The sequence below is a fragment of the Anabrus simplex genome, chromosome 6 (genome assembly GCF_040414725.1).
Source record: "Anabrus simplex isolate iqAnaSimp1 chromosome 6, ASM4041472v1, whole genome shotgun sequence".
Classification (NCBI taxonomy): Eukaryota; Metazoa; Arthropoda; class Insecta; order Orthoptera; family Tettigoniidae; genus Anabrus; species Anabrus simplex.
This window is the reverse complement of record NC_090270.1, coordinates 299,956,276-299,976,135: the sequence shown is the minus strand read 5'-3', so window position 1 is coordinate 299,976,135 and position 19,860 is coordinate 299,956,276. Positions and strand designations below refer to the sequence as shown.

At 37.9% G+C, this 19,860-nt stretch overlaps 1 protein-coding gene across 1 annotated transcript in view; it reads left to right on the top strand.

Moving 5' to 3' along the window:
• Dnah3 (dynein heavy chain 3, axonemal) overlaps positions 1-19,452 on the top strand; it is a 912,075-nt gene extending 892,623 nt beyond the window's left edge. The window contains exons 67-68 of the mRNA XM_068228454.1: positions 18,997-19,110; positions 19,203-19,452. Of these exons, the coding sequence (XP_068084555.1) occupies positions 18,997-19,110; positions 19,203-19,385 (297 nt within the window). The 3' untranslated portion in view covers positions 19,386-19,452. The remainder of the gene's footprint in view (positions 1-18,996; positions 19,111-19,202) is intronic.
• Positions 19,453-19,860: the final 408 nt, after the last annotated feature.

The window sequence follows — 19,860 nt, the reverse complement described above, 5'->3', positions numbered from 1 at the left end:
ATATCATATCAAATAATTCCTACCACATGATATAATTTTGTTTTTTGTTTAATACCAATTACTAGGTGTGCGTTACGGTGAGAGTAAAGTTTATATTTTTAATCAATGCCACCTTATGCAGATTACGGTATCATACCAGGCAGAGAGTTGACTCCAATGTGGCGCATCCCAGGTGGTGGATAGGGGGGCCCTCACCGGCTTGCCAGCGGACCTCAGTGAAATAAAATAGCTCTCGTGGACCAAACACACAACAACCTTTGTGGTTAACAACTATAGTTGTAAATCGGAGGTTCATTACCTTTGATAGTCTATATGGCAAAGTCTTTTAGCAAAATAATTCCACAGTCCTGTCCAATCAGGCTTCAGGAGAAGGCTACTTCGGATTCTATGGGTAGCCAACTGAGAGACAGCAATGAGTTGGAGCATTTGCAACCAACTAAACTTAAGAGGATTAAAAATCAACAAAAGGTCCCTTTGTAATTCTGAACAATCCTCAATGTTGTTTACTTCTCTATAAACAATTATGTCATCTGCATACAATCTTATTTTTGATGTTATATTGTTCCCTAAATCATTTGCGTATATTAAGAAAAGTAACGGTTCGATTATACTACCCTGTGCAATTCCCTTCCAAACTTTCTCTTCCTGAGATACATTATTTCCTACTTTGACTTTCTGAACCCTTGAATTTAGAAATGCTTTTATCCAACGTGTAACCCTTACGTCCAATCCTATTCCCTCCAATTTCTTTAATAATATTCCATGTTCCACTCTATCAAAGGCTTTGGAAAGATCTATGGCTATGCAATCTAACTGACCTCCTGAATCCAACTGATCTGATATGTCCTGCTGAAATCCCACCAGTTGTGCCTCACAAGAAAATTTCTTTCTAAATCCATACTGGCTCCTAATGAACCAATTTTTATCATCACATATCCCTCTGATGTACTTCGATATTAAACTCTCCAGAATTTTACAAACTATACTGGTCAGGCTGATTGGTCTGTAGTTCTCTGGTTTCCTTTTATCACCCTTTCCTTTATAAATTGGTATTATTATAGATTCCTTCCATTCCTTTGGTATTACACTATTATTTATGACATAGTCAAAGAGAAATTTTAAATAAGGCACTATGTACCACCCCATTGTCTTTAATACCTCCCCAGTAATTTGATCACTTCCTGCAGCTTTTCCTTGCTGAAGCAGTTGGATTTCTCTGAAAATATCTTCGTTTGTGAATGAGAAGCTTCTTGTTTCCCTCTGTCTCTCTCCCTCTCTATCTTCTGTTTCGGTTTCCAACTCTTGACAATCATCTACTGAATCTCTAAATTCCCTACTAAATAGGTTTGCTTTCTCAGTATCTGTTAAATAGTGTTCACCCCCTTCTCCCACCATCGTAGGAATTTGGACTCCTTTTCCTTTTTGATTCCTGATATATGAATACAGCTTTTTCCATTTCCCTTTGTGGTCATTACTCTCTTGAAGTATGCCATTCATATAATTCTCTTTTGCTTCCTTTTTCACTCTATTCAGTTCCCTCATTAGCTGTTTTCTAGTTTCTCTACTCTCCCTACCCTCTTTGATTTTCCTGTTTACTATTCTACATTTTCTTTTTAATTTTCTTATTTCCCTATGGTTTAATTTCACCCTAACTCATACACATTTCTGGGGAGTATAAAATAGAAAAGGGCTAGAACTTGGAAAGAAGTGGCTGTGACTCATAATTAACAGGCATCCCCAGCATATGCCTTGTATGAAAATGCGACACCATAATAAATTTTCAGGGCTGCCAGTAGTGGGGTTTTAATCCCCCATCTTCAGAATGGAAGAATGATTTCAATTTCTTGATGGAATGTTCACAGAAATCATCACCTCACAGAGTTAATTGAAAACTGTAGAACTTGCTGGTTGAAGCAGTTGCATGTAGCCCCAAAGGAATCTGGGAACACATGTTGTGTTTTCAGATATTTTTTACATCCAACATGCTGCTGGACAACAAAACTTTTTCTTCACACTTACTATGACAGATTATGTTTTTTTTCTTGTTTCAGAATAGGGAACATGCATGATCCGGGGTTTTAATTAAAAATATGCTAATCTGATTAAAAATTTCATGCAGAATTCAAAAATGTGATCAGAATGTACAAATAATAACTCCAAACATGATAAAAATCGAAATTAAAGTACGAAAATGTTACGTCACGCAAGTACGCGATCTCATTGGTCTGACGTCATCGTACAGGTTGACTGAATTAGCAGACGAAGTAACACACACTGTGCTGTGGGAAACAGGTTACACTTCGCGTATTTCTACTTTATGTTAGTGTCTGATATAGTTAAATTCAAGGTCTATACATTAGATAATAATCTGAGTGGTATATTTTAGACTTAAAATGAATCCTGCGCAGACAGTGAGGCAGAAAACTTATAAATGGTGTATAGTTCCGATGTGCAATAGCACATCGCATACCATCCCAAACAAATTGTTTATAAATGTTCCAAAGACGCTAAAAATAGGGAGAAAAGTATTTTGGCGAGCCGGAGAAATGCTGGTGATATATCGAAAAAGTCTACAGTTTTTTTGAGGATCATTTTATAAGTTGAATTTGTTTGAATTTTCAATCACTTTTCCATGTCAGCTGTTCTAGTGGTAAAACTTTAAAATTTAATGTATGATGCTTTAATTAAATGCTTCAATTACATCTTGAAATATGAAAGTAATAAACAGTGCATTAATTAATGCTGATTATTAAAGTATTCTCCAAACCTAACCTATGTTTTGGGTGATCCATGTCAAGGTAATAAATCAAAGGGGTTATGAACCATATTGACAGCTCTAATTATACCAATTTATCTTGGCATGCGACAGTTATTTATGTCTTTATTGAAGAGCTTACATTTGTAAAGAAATTTAGGTTATAGCTAAATACTCTATAATATAACAAAAATGGGCGTGTACATCATAAAATAAAACGTGAATTTAACAAATGTATGTCTCTACACAAAACGAAAGCTTGTCTGTTGGGGTCTTATAAGTTAACAATGCTCAATTATAATAATTATCATAATATTAATGAAATAAGTAACATAATTGCACACAGGTGAAAATAGTGATGCTGGTGTTTAAAATATTATCCAACTTAGTCAAAGTTTGAAGTTATACAAGCCAAGTCAATAAACCGAAGGGTAAAAATACCGGACGAGTTGGCCGTGCGGTTAGGAGCGCGCAGCTGTGAGCTCGCATCCGAGAGATAGTGGGTTCGAACCCCACTGTCGGCAGCCCTGAAGATGGTTTTCCGTGGTTTCCCATTTTCACACCAGGCAAATGCTGGGGCTGTACCTTAAATAAGGCCACTGCCGGTATGATGATACAACTGGTGAGGAGGGTCATTACAAAAATGTTATAGGTTTGTATTGAAAAGGTGGAACCTTTCTAGTTTTTCCTATCTTCCATTCTCAGTTCAATCATCATCATCATCATCATCATCTGTTTACCCTCCAGGTTCGGTTTTTCCCTCGGACTTAGCGAGGGATCCCACCTCTACCGCCTCAAGGGCAGTGTCCTGGAGCTTCAGACTCTTGGTCGGGGATACAACTGGGGAGTATGACCAGTACCTCGCCCAGGCGGCCTCACCTGCTATGCTGAACAGGGGCCTTGTGGAGGGATGGGAAGAGTGGAAGGGATAGGCAAGGAAGAGGGAAGGAAGCGGCCGTGGCCTTAAGTTAGGTACCATCCCGGCATTCGCCTGGAGGAGAAGTGGGAAACCACGGAAAACCACTTCCAGGATGGCTGAGGTGGGAATCGAACCCACCTCTACTCAGTTGACCTCCCGAGGCTGAGTGGACCCCGTTCCAGCCCTCGTACCACTTTTCAAATTTCGTGGCAGAGCCGGGAATCGAACCCGGTCCTCCGGGGGTGGCAGCTAATCACGCTAACCACTACACCACAGAGGCGGACTCTCAGTTCAATACGGACCAAAAATGAAACTCTTATGTTTAAATGAGGGTCATTACCTTGCCCAGGCGGTCTCACCTGCTGTGCTCAACAGGGGCCTTGTTGGAGGATGGGAAGATCGAAAGGGATAGACAAGAAAGAGGGAAGGAAACGGCCGTGGCCTTAGGTGTCTGGAGGAGAAGTGGGAAAATACGAAAAATCACTTCAAGGATGGCTGAGGTGGGATTCGAAACCCCTGTACTCAGTTGACTTCCCGAGGCTGAGTAGAGCCCGTTCCAGCCCTCGTACTATTTGTTTTCAACTTTCGTAGCAGAGCCGGGAATCGAAACCGAGCCTCCGGGGGTGGCAGCTAATCACATTAACCACTACACCACAGAGGCGGAATAGTACTATAATGCTACCTATATGTTTATGTTAGTGCTGAAATCCGATTTCTTACTTTACTAATGCTGAAAGCCCGAAAATGCAATGCTGTTCTTTAAAATGGGAATCAGTCTAGAAGGAAATGTTGAAAGTGATGTGATTTCTATCCAGGTTCGTTATTATCCTAATACTATGAGTTACAGTACATTGCACGTATATATAAGATGCCACTTACAAACTTGCTTTTTATCCGCGAATTTCTGCGGCCACAAAAGTCACATTTTTCAAGAATGATGACATCTACACATGGTAGATTGTCTGACTGTGCTGTTTTGAACCTTTCTTCTGTCATTTTGAAGTTATTCGCGATCACGAATAATAAACAATCGGCTTTTAGTAACGGCTGATGCACAATAGCTGGTAGAGCTGCATGGGGTACTGGATCGTGACGTCACAGCGCGCCGCTTACGTCAGAGGCAGTTTCACTCGCCTTGCAGAAAGGCACTTTTAAATATTTTTTTAATAGTAGAAAACAAGGCAACTTACCACAATGTAATGCGTTTACGTACTATTTCATTGGTGTGCTTTTAAAAAAAATATTTTTGAAAATTATGCATGTTACCTATTCATTTACTATGTGATGTTTGTAAGCTCTGGGAAAGCATTTTCTAATTATATTATTTAGAGGTGAATTATCAGAATCATTCACTATAAGAACTGGACTTCGACAAGGAGACGGACTTTCACCATTGTTATTTAATTGTGCATTGGAGAAGGTTATGCGTGAATGGAACAAGAAATGCCAACCAACTATCAAGATCGGTAGAAATATTAAACTCAACTGCCTTGCTTTTGCGGACGATTTAGCATTACTTGCAAATACAATAGAAGAGGCTAAATTTCAAATTGAACAACTAGAAATTATAGCTAAAAAAATGGGATTACAAATTTCATTTGAAAAAACAGAAATGATGCCAACTTTTAAAGTTGATTTACCAGTTATTCAGCTGAACAGTAATAAAGAGATTAAAATTGTTCAGAAATTCAAATATCTTGGGGAAATAATAACATGGAACACAAATGAAAAAGAAGCAATAGAACACAGAACAACTAAATTTAAACAAGCACAAAGACTTACCTGGCCAACCTATAAAAAAAAATCTCTTTCGATAAACGCTAAGCTGAAACACTATAATTCCATAGTTAAACCAGAGGCAACCTATGCTAGTGAAACTTTATTCAAATTAAATGTAAAATCTACAACAGACAAATTACAGAAAACTGAGAGAAGAATTCTTAGAACAATTATTAATAAAAAACACCAAGTTGATGGACAGTGGAGATTGTTGCCTAACAACATTGTCTATCGTGAATGTGAATCAATAATATCTACAATGCGTAAAAGAAGAATTTCCTTTTTCTGTCACATATCAAGATTAGCAGACACCAGGATATTGAAACAACTATTCGATTACTTTTTGAAGAATAAAATCAATAATAATTGGTTCAAAGAAGTTCAGGACGATTTGGAAGAATTGGGTATAACTCGGCAACAAATCAAAGACAGAAAAGAGAAGAGGATTTTGAAGAACAAAAGCATAAGTCTCAAACTAAAAGCAGTTGAACGGAAACAATATACTATATCGGACACACAAAGGGCTTCCAGGTCGGAGAGGATGAAAAAGTTCTGGGAGAAGAAGAAGAAGAAATTAACTCAAATGTATTGATTTCAGTGCTCCAATGTGGGCGTAAAATATGTAAATAATAATAAATAATACACATTTGTGAAATTATTAACCGTTTTGATAGAAGGCAGTTCGGGTTTAGGAAAGGTTATTCCATTGAAGCTCACCTTGTAAGATTCCTGCAAGCTATACCAGATATTTTAGATTCAGGAGGTCAAGTGGACTATATCGCTATTGATCTATCCAAAGCTTTTGATAAGGCAGATCATGGGAGATTACTGATTAAAATGAGGTCTGTTGGACTAGACAGAATAGTGGTTGAGTGCATGGCTAAATTTCTAGAAAATATAACTCAGAGAATTAAAGTAGGTGAAGTGCTACCTGATCATTTAATGATTAAGAGTGAGGGTTCTGCAGGGCAGTATAATTGAACCTTTATGTTTTCTGATATATATAAATTATATGAGTATGTTATATAGTATTGAGTAGTAAACGAGTTGCAGGATTGTGAGCGACTGCAGAGGGACCTAGACAATAGATGAACAGCAGACAATGGAATGATGGTAAATGGGATAAAAAGTCAAGTTGTAAGGTTCACCAAGAGAGAAAGTCTTCCTAGTTTTAAGTACTATGTTTGGGGTGATAGTACCTCATGGGAACACTGTAAGTACTTAGGTGTTAATGTAAGGAATGATCTTCCCTTGGGGTAATCATATTAAAGAGGTTACAGATCTCTTCACATGGTTATGAGAGTATTTAGGGGTTGTAGTAAGGATGTAAAGGAGAGGGCATATAGGGCTCTAGTAAGACCCCAATTAGAGTATGGTTCCAGTGTATCAGACCCACAGCAGGACTACTTGATACAAGAACTGGAAAAGATTCAAAGAAAAGTAGCACAATTTGTTCTGGGTAATTTCTGACAAAGGACTAGTGTTATGAAAATGTTGCAAAATTTGGGCTGGGAAGACTTGGGAGGAAGGAGACAAAATGCTCGACTATGTGGTATGTTACAATTTACAAACCCTCATCATATGGATCTGTATTGATACAGCTTAAATTAAGAACTGGTGTTAGGATTAATGGTCCATCCAATCAATACAATTCACTTTACAAGGGAGAATACATTAATATTAAAACATACCGTATTATACATTCTTTGGGACATGTTTCGTCTCATCTAATTTAAGACTTCTTGAGCCATAACGTCTCGTAACAGATTAAGATACATCATTATCACTGTCTAGCAATTTTAAAAAATGGAATGAACCCATATCTTTTACAAAATGCTTGAAAACACACTAAAAAACAACAGACACTATTTTTCCTTAAAATTGTCCATAATTTTCTTGCAAAAATTCTTCACATGTTAAAATTTGAGAAGATTAAATTTCTTTACAGAGAGAAATCCTTTTTAAATGAGAAGTTATATTTAGCTCATCTGAGGCTGGTCCCATTAGAATGGAATTCATTCCAATGTCATACTGCAAATAAAATGGAATGCATCTTAAGTAAGAAACAAGCCATATTGGACATGAAATTAGATGATCTCAGAAGGGCGAAATGTGATACGGAGTTTCTTAATAAAAATAAAAATAATAATAATAATAATAATAATAATAATAATAATAATAATAATAATAATAATAATAATAATAATAATAGAAAATCCTAAATTAATCAGTTAACGGTTCAAGACCAGTCAATTCGGTCAAAAAGTTCTCTGAAATTCATTTCACAGACCAAGAATTAGATACTCTTAATAGAGGACCTAAATTTAATTGGCCAAGTTTTAACAGAGATGATGATATTACATCTATCGTCGAAGCAGAATCTAATATCCAAAAACTTCCTGTGGTCTCTCAAGACTGTTTTAGGTACGAAATAAAGAAAATACTCCCTTGGTTAGTTAGTCAGCTTAAAACCAATATTCCATCAGACAAGGTAAAATGTAACAAGGATCTTAAGGAATGAAATAAAACACACCGACGCTGTCGTGACTAAGGCTGATAAGGGTAACTGTATGGTCATATTGAATAGAAAGGATTATATTGAAAAGACAGAAAGGTTTTTTTCTGACAAGTCATTTTCCAGAGTTCATAAGGACCCCACAGCTAGGATACAAAAAAAGTTTATAATCATCATTGAAAAATTCTACATTTATCCTCAATGAACACAAAATTCAGAGGATGATAAATATGAATCCCAGGTTACCTACGGCTAGAACATTGCCCAAAATCCATAAAGTAGGAGTGCCTGTTAGACCTATTATTAATTGTAAGAACAGTCCTACACATAAAATCTCCAAATTTATACACAAATGTCTTTCTAACAACTATAGGTTTCATAATAAATTAATAATAAGGAATTCAGTAGATTTTTGTAACAGTTTGGAAAGTTTCAACTACTGCCACATCATTACTTATGTTCATATGAGATAACTAATATATGTGCAAATATCCTGGCCAGAAAAACAATAGATATTAATAGAATGAATTTAATTAGTCAAGGTCAACTAGGGAAATTAGAAATTGAACAACTCATGAAAATTCTTGAGTTTGTCACAAAAAACAATTATTTTATGTTCAAGAACACTATTTATAGTCAAGAGGAATTACCAATGGGAGCTCCAGCCTTGGGTATCCTGGCCAATATTTATTTAGACCAGGGATGGCGAACCTATGCCACGCGTGTCACTTAGTGACACGCGATCACGATTTCGGTGGCACGCCTCATGAACATAATAATGTTTACGTCTTGTACTGCAGACAATACATATATTTTAGTGATTCACGTGTAAGAACTAAATATCGAAAATCTCAATACTAGTTCCATCCGGACGTGCAATATGGCAACGCTGCTACACTGATAGGTCCGAAAGTCAAGTGAGATAACAGTGTCGTTTTCTGGTGGTTTTGTATACGGACCTCACAAGCATGTTTTCGGTGCCGAAAATAACAAAATCTTAACAAAGGTTGCCGGATGAACAGTGGACAAGGTAATTCGGACTGATAGAAAGATGTGTTGGCTGTGTTTGAAAACAATATTGTGTCCCTCACATTTAATATAAAGCGACATTTCGAGACTAATCATTCATATGTTTGTTCCATGCCAAAAGAAGAAAGAAGAGAGAGTTCGTGTCACAAAATATCGAACATTACACAAAGCAAATTACTTCTTTTGTATCATCTTTTCGTCCAAGGAATAATATCAGTGCAGTGTTTCCATCTGTCTCACTGCATAGTACAGCATGCATAGAAAACCGCTTTCTGACGGCGAGTTCTTGAAATAAACTTCCTTACTGATGTCTGACACATTATTTGAAAACTTCCCTAACAAACTACAAATAATTAACAGAATGAAATGAATGCCAGCCAGCTGAACTGCTGTAATAAGAATGGGTGAAGAAGTTTTGGAGCAATTGAAAGCTAAGTTGAACAAATCCCAGATGTATGCAGTATATTTTGATGAAAGCATGGATGTGACCTTACAGGCAAGGATAGCTGTTTTCTTCTGTTTTACTTGCGGAAACGTAATGAGGTAGAAATTAGTTAAATTGTTGAGCATACGAACTACGACAACATGGAAAGATAATGAAGCTAATGCAGGAAGGGAAGTCCATTGGCAATAGTAGTGTTTTTGGTTTTTATCTATAATAATATTTATCTTCTTACAATTTGTTTTCGTCGCACAGACAGAGATCGGTCTTACGGCGACGATGGGATAGGAAAGGCTTACGAGTGGGAAGGAAACCGCCGTGGCCTTAACTGAGATACAGCCCCAGCATTTACCTGGTGTGAAAATGGGAAACAACGGGAAAACAAACTTCGGGGCTGCCGACAGTGGGACTCGAACCCACTATCTCCCGGATGCAAACTGACATCTGCGCGCCCTTGACTGCGCGGCCAACTCGCCCGCTAGTAGTATTTAATGACGAAGTGTGTTACAACTGATGCTTATTATTTATTTATTTATTTATTTATTTATTTATTTACAAATAATATGTATATTCAAAACTTACAGTATTAAAAATGTATTTTTGCAGTATTTCCAAAATACGAGCACGGAACATACAGTTAAATGTATTTACAACATAAATAAATAAATAAATAAATAAATAAATAAATAAATAATAAATAGATAACATATTATGAAACATAATTAGGAATTCGGAAAGGAAGTCGCCGGGGGAGGGAGAGGGCATTCCTTAAAGGAAAATAACAAGTGGCACAGTCAACAGTTGAGAATAATACACCAGACTTAAAATGGCACACTAGTTGGAAAAGGTTCGCCATCCCTGATTTAGACCATTTAGAACACCACAAAATAATTGGACATATTCAAGGTTTACACGATTCGTGGATGATACTTTTGTAATAATAGATAAACTTTATAACAATAGAAACAATATTTTACCATTTTTGAATTAATTTGATGAAAGAATCAAATTTACATTGAAAAAAAAGATAATGCTTTAAATTTCTTGGATGTGACCGTTAAGAGGGAACCTGGTAAGTTCTCTTATAAAGTATATAGAAAAGATCATCATCATCAGCAGGTCATTTCATTCCCACCCTCAAGGGGTGGACGGGCCATCAGCTCAACTAGGAGCTCTTCGGCCTTCGGTGGGGAAGAAAGTGTGAGAAAGTAATCCACAGTGGAGTATGTATCGTACATACAATATAAGGAGAAGAGTTACGGAAGAGGCGTGGGGACACCACAACCAACAAGGCGGAACGCAGGGAGGACCCGCAGTGCCCCCGCCCAAGCGAGCCCTACCAACACCAGAGACGAAAACTTTATTGATACTGCTAGGCATCTCAGGCGCGCATTACAGAATTGGAAAACGTGACTGAGAAGACACAAAAATATTTACAGATGTTGTTGAGGAACATGGAGAGGGTTCGGAAAGTAGGCATAAGTGGAAGGACATGGGTAGTATTGAAGAAGGAGATAGTACAGATTAGTTGTGATATTGGTAATGGAAGTGGCCAGGAGACGGAGAAGTTCTAGTATGGAGAGTGGCGGTAGGCTGAATTAAGGCTGGGAAACAGGGGGATGAATGGTGGGCGGCGGTGGGGTGGGTGGCGTCGCCGGGCGAGAGCGAGGAAGGGGAGGACGGGGAGGAGAGCGTACATCGCGGGGTGGGGAGCGAGAAGGTTCCACCCGATAAGTTCGCCGATGAAGTTGAACGCCAGCGATGAGCAAACGGTGAACACCTTCGGAGTTGGAAAATTGTAGGCGAACCATGTATGTCGGGCCATGGGCGTTGAATATGCGAAAAGCTCGCCGAGCCGGAACGCCTGCCTGGTGAAGGTCGTTTAGTAGGTCTTGTTCAGCGATGGCAGGATCAACGCCACGAAGAACACAACTATAAGATGATGGCGGACCAGAAGCCGCGGTTGTGCCAGACTCGCTGACCGAGACTGGCGGGGCACTGGCGGCGGCAGAAGGCAGCTGGGAAGTTGGGAGGGTCGTAGATACGGAAAGGTTGGGGGTAGACATAATCGGAGAGGGATGGCTAGACGTCAAAGTGGACTTAGAAAAGGAGGGAGAACTAAGAGCAACAGTAGTGAATGTGGTGGTAGTGGCGGTAGTTATTGGGGTCGTAGTGATGGGAGATGGAATGGTGCAAGAGAGAGAGTCATGAATTCAAATAGGGAAGTCAGGATCGGAGGCCAGCGTGCGTAAAAGATGGCCAGGAGTAGGGAGGGCTACATAGAGGTTACGAAAGAGGTAGATCTCGCCGGCAGCGATGAAGGCTTCTGCAGCTTCCGAATAACGAAAGAAGGCCACAACGTCCGGAGAGGGTTGACCCAAAAGAGCATCCTGAAGGCGAAGAACCAGTTGGGTGTTGACTCCATACTGACCTAACCAGGTGCGAATAGCGGCTGGAGAAATGGCATTGTCCACATTCTTGATGACGCAGGAGAAAGCTGGCATGGTCAGGGAAGGCGACAACCAACGAGGCGTCAGCCCAGTTTTTGTTTCTTGGGCCGGCTGAGAGAGCGAAGTTAACGATGAGAGGAGCACCACCCAGCCGAAAAAATATGTGGACAGTGGATGTTAGAAAGGATATGTTTACTTCGGTGACCATAAAAAATGATTCTTTACATCCTGGGAGTCATAAGAGTGCTGCTTATTTCAGTATGGTTTATCGAGCCTTCAATTTACCTTCATCTCGTATGGAAAGAGGGAAAGAATTACGGTTTGTACTGAAGAGAGCCAATATGAATGGATTCAGTGTTAGTACCATCAATAAAATCGTAAGTAAAGTAAAAAGAAAGAACAACATTAGGCTAGCACCAGAGAATCGCAAAAATTCAAAGTACGGCACTTTTACATTTACAAACCCAGGGATTTTCCAAATCACAAAATTATTTAAGAAATATGACTATCAGGTCACATTTTCAACAAAGAACAATAATGGTCGTATATTTTATAACAATAATAGTGTAAATTGCAATAGAGAGAATTACTTAGGTTAAGGAATATACAAACTTAAGTGCGATCAATGTTTTGTTGCGTACGTTGGGGCAAACAGGTAGGAGTTTTCAAACTAGGTATCTGGAACACGTCAATGCTAATAGACACAGGAAGTATTCTGCTATGAGTGTCCACATGGGAGATACGGGTCACCAACCGATATAAATAGAAACTTCACCATATTAAGAAAATGCGAGCAGTTGAACCTGATGAGCACATACAAAAATATTTATGTAGGTTTGGACCAGAGTTTTAACATGAACAAATATTTTAAATGATATACAAGAGAATAAAAAGTCCATTATATGAACAGATCCTGTTGCTTTAATCATCAAGAAAAATTAATAATTTGAAGTTACCTCCGCTAAAACAAACAACCCACCCTTCCATTCTGCATATAGGTGGAGCAGTTTCCCCTTCCCCTACTAATAGCGTTGCTCCTCCCCCTACTGCCCCCAGCCAAGTTCTGTCGGGCAAGAGGAAACATAATTACAACATGCACAGTAGTGTGGCGAGAAGCAAGTCAGAGCGAGAATCGGATGGGAAGCCACGAGATTCACCAACTTTGATGGTATGTTTTTATGTCACGCAATCATGACGAAAACTCATTTCTCAATTTTCAAGGGTTTAAAACCCATTAATTACATATATACTAGCTGTACCCGTGCTTCGCTACGGAATTTTACATTGTATACAGAATTCTAGGTTAGGTAGTGTACACGTTGTGAGCAATATTGTATTAAATTGCATAGCTCTTAACGTTACCCTAGAAACGTGATGGGGAAGATACCAAACGTCTTTTCTCATATGGAGACTGAGTTAGGGAATTTTCATTGTAATGGTAGGCCCGCTTGCCTATCATCAGTCACAATCAGGTTGGGGAGTTTTCATTATAATGATAGACACTCACTCTGCACCTGCATTTTTACACCCTCAGAAAGACTGACTTAGTGGTTTTTACAACTGAAATGAACATACGTCATTACAACGACGTCAATAGGAATGGCACGATTAAATGCAATGCTTTCATATGAAATAATCAAATGAAAAACCACCATGGGCGCCCGCATGATCTTTTCCATGGGTGGGGGGGAGGGCATATTAACAATTTTCTTGAATATAAAAACCAATATAACGTCAGCAACATTAAATTGCTTACAGAAATTTCCAGTTATAAGAGATGCTAGATGACTGTCAGTAAGTTCAGTTTATGAAATAATCTGGTATGATATTAAACAATTGAACATCAACCTTTTAAGAATTCCGGGGGGGAGGTGGGAAGCGATCAATGTTTTGTTACGTACGTTGGGGCAAACAGGTAGGAGTTTTCAAAAACTAGGTATCCGGAACATGTCAGTACTATTAGACACAGGATGAGTGTCCCTATGGCAGATACGGGTCACCAACCGATATAAATAGAGACTTGACCATATTAAGGGCTAGCACACATTTTCTCACTTTTAACGAACAGGACTATGCTGCTGATCTAACAGTCCAAAGTTCCAGAGCTGGAATGATCAAAGCCACAGACAGCCGTGATCCGTGAACACTCTTAGTCTTTTTTCAGCGGGGAGGGGGCGAATTGTGGAGACTCCCAAGGCAAAAAACTATGCCCTTTTACTAATCTGTTTCCTAGGAGTATCTGCCTTAAGTATATACTCTGCTCATTCAAAAAAGCGCGTCAGAGTAGGGATTGAATAGCTGGAATACTATGATGAACCAGTGTGTTACGCACTAGCTGTATCAGAAAATGTATGAACCAGAGGAATGGCATGCTAAAGAAGAAAGTTTTCTAACTCCCCAGCTATTTCCCACCAATATTCAGTCAGACTATTATACTCGGTACGCAACAGTATTCCCATCTATCGGAATTGAGAGGCAGCATAAGAGACAAAGACATCACAACAAACTATGGTCAATGTAATGTTATTGTTGATCAATTTTATGCGCTTTCGATATTGTAGGCCTTCACATTTAGTTTTCTTCCGACTCAGAAATACCACTCTTACCATAGTCAGCACGATAAAACTGAATAAAACATAAATGGTTGGAAATTGTATTCTCTATAACTTTTGTTATGTAATACTTTTCGATAGGACCAATAACATAGCTATTTAAAAATTACATTTTAGGTGCCTTCCCCTAAACTGTAATTTCATCCATGGTGAAGAAATTTGTTTATAGCTTAGACTATTGTTTCTTATTCCCCAACTATATATATATATATATATACAGATTTTCATTACATTCTGTTAAACCCATTTTCTCGTGGCTCGGCGTCGATATGGACTTAGCAACAAAATTACAAATTTATGAATATCTGTGTTATCGTAGCCGATACAGTAAAAATGTGTAAGAAACAAATGATTGGAAATTTAATTTTATTTAACTTTGGTTATGTAGTATTTATCGATACGACCATTAATGATAAAAATATTTGAAAATTACATTTTAGGCCTTCCCCTAAACTACCATTTTACTCAGCATGAATAAAATGATTTATAGCCTAGATTGTAGTGGCTCATTCTCCGACTACGCATACCAATTTTCATTAAGGTAGGGCTACTAATAATATAAATATTTGAAAATTAAATTTTAGGCCTTCCCCTAAACTACCATTTCTATCAGCGTGAATAAAATTATTTATGGCCTAGATTGTAGTGACTTATTCCCTGACTTTGCATACCAATTTTCATTAGATTCTCTTTAGCTGTTTTCTAATGATGCTTGTACTGTACATACATACATACATACATACATACATACATACATACATACATACAGACAGACAACAGACAGAAGTTATGGAAAAGTATAAAGTGCATTTCCTCGTTACTGTGGAAATGACCGATACAGAAATACCATTCTTTTCAAATTCTGAGCAATGTACAGACAAAACTCTTATTTTATATACAGGGTGAAGCAAAATTCGCGCACTCGGGCGTCGCAGCCCAACTCCTCATATGCCAGCAATAAAAAAAATGTCTCTCACAAAAGTTCAACCTGCGAGTATATCCAGGAGAAAAAGGACATTGAAGAGTGGCAATCTGGCAACACTGTAACCACATGTAGGGTAACTACCTCTGTCAGCACATATTCGTCGTGTTGTTCAGTTGGTGCAGTGGATAGAGTTTTGGGTTAGCATGCAGGAGGTCGAGGGGGTCGATCCTGCTTTCAGGCGCATGTTTTTTATTTTGTAAATGTAGTCCAGGTGGTATGGTATCTGGCATCTTAATCGTCAACAGCGATTGCAGAGAGTCCTCTAGAAACCATTTGCACTTATACTCTGATCCTAGATATGTACAAACATTCGTTTTCATTGGTCGGCTTTGAAAGACGCTCTTTCCACATCGTGGGCGTGAATTTATTTGCACCATTTCATTTACTAGATGCGTTACAACGTGTTCAGCGTTACTAAATTTTGTAAATGTAGGATACATGTGACCTAAGAAACGGTGTCTTACTGTATTGTAGTATGTAATGTCCGATGGAAATTAGCAAATAAAAAAGTGTGCCTCAACCCAGGATCGAACCCTCGACCTCCTGCATGCTAACCCAAAACTCTATCCACTGCACCAACTCTACAGCACAACTAGTATGTGCTGGTAGAGGTAGTTACCCTACATGTGGTTACAGTGTTACCAAATTGCCACTCTTCAACGTTCTTTTTCTGCCGGATATACTCGCAGGACGAACTTTTGTGAGAGACATTTTTTTATTCCTGGTATGTGAGGTGTCGCGCTGCGACTCCCGAGTGCGCGAATTTCGCTTCATCCTGTGTATATATATATATATATATGTCTTTCTTTCCAGACCTTGCCTTTTGAAAGGAATCTTCATTGGAATTAAAGCTTTTAATAGTTTGAAGTAGACAATGTCCGATTTTCCTATTCCAAGGCCAGTGTTCAAATCTCTCTCAGTCAGTACTGAAGCAATCAGCTACCTAGCACCGCATGTTATATTTAAAGAAATATCATTTAGATTCAAATTTTAACATGTGAAGAATTTTTACAAGAAAATGATGGACAATTTTAAGGAAAAATTGTGTGCATTGTTTTTTAGTGTGTTTTTGAGCATTTCCTAAAGGACATTGGTTCATTCCATTTTTTTAAAAATTGTTAGACAGTGATAATGATGTATCTTAATCTGTTATGAGACATTATGGCTGAAAAAGTCTTAAATTAGATGAAACATGTCCCAAAGAATGTATAATACAGTATGTTTTAATATTAATGTGTTCTCACTTGTAAAGTGATGTGTATTGATTGGGCGGACCATTAATCCTAACACCAGTTCTTAATTTATGTGGTATGTTTCAAGCTGTCAGCAGAGTGATGGCGTGGAATGACATTAGTAGATGAATAAGCTTGAGTGGAGCTTTTAAAAGTAGAAAAGATTATAATATGAAGATAAAGTTGGATTTCAGGGGGGAAAATAATAATTTATAGGATGAGGAGTAAGGGATTGAAATACATTATCAAGGGAAATGTTTGATAAATTTCCAAGTTCCTTGAAAACATTTAAGAAAAAGCTGGAGAAACAGTTGATATGGAATCTGTCACCTGGATGATAGCCCTAAATGCAGATCATTGATTGATTGATTGATTGATTGATTGATTGATTGAAAAATACACTTTTCATGGTTTCTCTTTTGGCATTTTTACTGCTTATAACTAAACACTGTGAAAGTAGGATTATTTCCAGTCTATTCTCCCTTACTTTTGTTATTAACCATCAGATTAGCTAGTGTTGAATGATGGACAAGACAGCCAGAAGTGGCAGCAGGTTATACAATCTGCATTGCTTGTGATGAAGGCACTTCTGAAAAGACTTTCTTTTTTCCTTGCAGGTTTTCACTCGCATACTTTCAGGATCATACTCGCAGATTAACCTCAATCTTTGCCTTATTCATTAATTACTATGGCCAGTTTGGTTTGCTATTAAAAGTATTTAAGAATTTCAACTAAGAAAGAAAAAAATCTATAATTGAAAAACCAAAAAATCAAAGCAGTATAAAAGAAAGCCCTAAAAATGACAAGGGAATGTTATAAAGGGTTTGGGGAGAGAAATCTCTATTCAACTTCTCATCAGATCTCTCCTGTGGGTGGGGGTAGTAGAATAACACCCAAGGTATCCCCTGCCTGTTGTAAGAGGGATCTTAATTTGGGAGCATGGATTGGGAACCATGGGCCCTTAGCTGAGTCTTACCATTGCTTCCACTTACTTGTGCCAGGCTCCTCACTTTCATCTGTCCTGTCCGACCTTCCTTTTCTGATCCTGATGGTATTAGGTTCCCAAGGCCTAGGGAGTCTTTCATTTTCATGCCCTTATTGGCCCTTACCTTCATTTTTTGAAGTTTTGGACTCCTTCTAATTTGCTCTCTGATTAGTGTTAAAAGAAGATGGTTGCCTAGTTGTACTTCCTCTTAAAACAATAATCACCACCACCACCCATCAGAAATTGCCAAATGAAAAAAGTATGGTCGCTGCATTTAAAAAAAAGACATCAGATGCTATTGTTTGCTCCTCACTGATGGTGCAAATGATTTCTAGTTAAAGCTTTCATTGAAGTTACATTGTCAAATGTCATTACCTCAACTAGATCATACTGTTAATTTGAAAACAGAAGCCCAATGACTAGAGCTGGAATCTGACATTTGAGCGGAGAAAGCAGTAATTACGAGGTGCTCTGCGTTGCCACAGGTAACTACTTCTGCAATATATCATCCTTTAACACAGGCTGAGTGTTTAATAAAATATGTATGTTGGCCTAGGTAATGGAATTCAGTAAGCTTTGAACTGTTCCTAAGTACATGCTAATAATTTCAGTATTTAAGACAGAACATGTCATTGCCAATAAATGTGAGATTTCATAATCAATAACCAAATCATCAACTGCTGGTAATTACATCAACAAATGCAGAACTCTGCAGTCAGGACATATCTTATACCCATTAGCCAGTCATAAGGAAGTTATGTTATAATACAGAATAGAACACTGTCCACTATTTGTATTATTTAATGCTGATTGTTAATGGTGAACTTCAGGAATAAAACTAGAAAAACTGTAAACTAGCCACTGATTAACTAACAAAAATAAATTAACAACAGAAATAATATTATGAAAACAAACATATAATACAATAAAACTGACACAGTAGCGCTCCAAATATCACAAAAGTAACTGAGAGCAAGCCAAATCATGTGGCAATAGCATACTTAAAATGTGGCATCGTTGGGATCATGGAAACAGACCACTTTTGAGCAACATTATTCAAGTTTTTCACACTGTTAGCACTAAACATCAGACTCCAGCTCCCGTTGGCCCAATACGGTATTCATATTTTGCCTACAGCATTCTTGGAATACATTTATTTTACTTATCAGGATTTTTTTTTAAATACTACATTAACTAAAAATGTGGAAGATGTTTCTGCTCTGTTCAGTGGTTTGCTGTGTTTATTGAATTGGAAAAAATCATACACTGATGCTAATTGCTTGTTGCTTCCAGGGTTTGTTTCTGGAAGGAGCACGATGGGATCGAGAACTAAATGAGTTGAATGAATCTTTCCCAAAAATTCTATTTGATATTGTTCCAGTTATATGGTTAAAGCCCGGAATCAAGGTAACTGTCATTACTCTCAACATACTACATATTACTGTATTATACTTGCACAATTATTAATGAAAAATTCTCCCACATTCTGCTGATTGCAGGCTGAGTTTCAAGTTATACCATGCTATAGATGCCCTATCTATAAGACTAGTGCTCGTCGAGGAGTACTGTCCACAACAGGCCATTCCACCAATTTTGTTATGTATACGGACTTCCTCACATCAAAACCAGAGAAATACTGGATTATTAGAGGCGTTGCTTGTCTCTGTCAATTGGATGACTAGTATATAAGATTTTATGTTATAAATATGTATACATATATAAGTGAACAATACAGATATTCCAAACCTACTTTTGTTTATGATGTTATTTATATGAGTGTATTGAACCATTTTGCCCATATTCTTTGTTTAGAAAACCAAAAAACCAAACAAGAAGTTGAAAATTAATAGTTAAGGCATAATGCTGGCAAGCAGTCTGGCTTCTGGATTCATTGGTCAGCATAACAGCCTTCAGTTTAGAGGGTCCTTGGTTCTGTTCCCAATCAGGCTTGGGATTTTAGCTCAACATCATCATCATCTTTCTGATTCTATCCTTTCTCATCTTCTGCGTAACTGATCTTAGAAACTTCATTTCACATGCTTATAAAAGCAAAGCAAAGTCACCTCCGTACAGGCCTTGAAGGCCCTTGGAGGAGTGGAAGGTAAAGGCTTCCACCATTGTTAACCTCGGCACGTGATGGGGTAGAGTGGTTAGCTT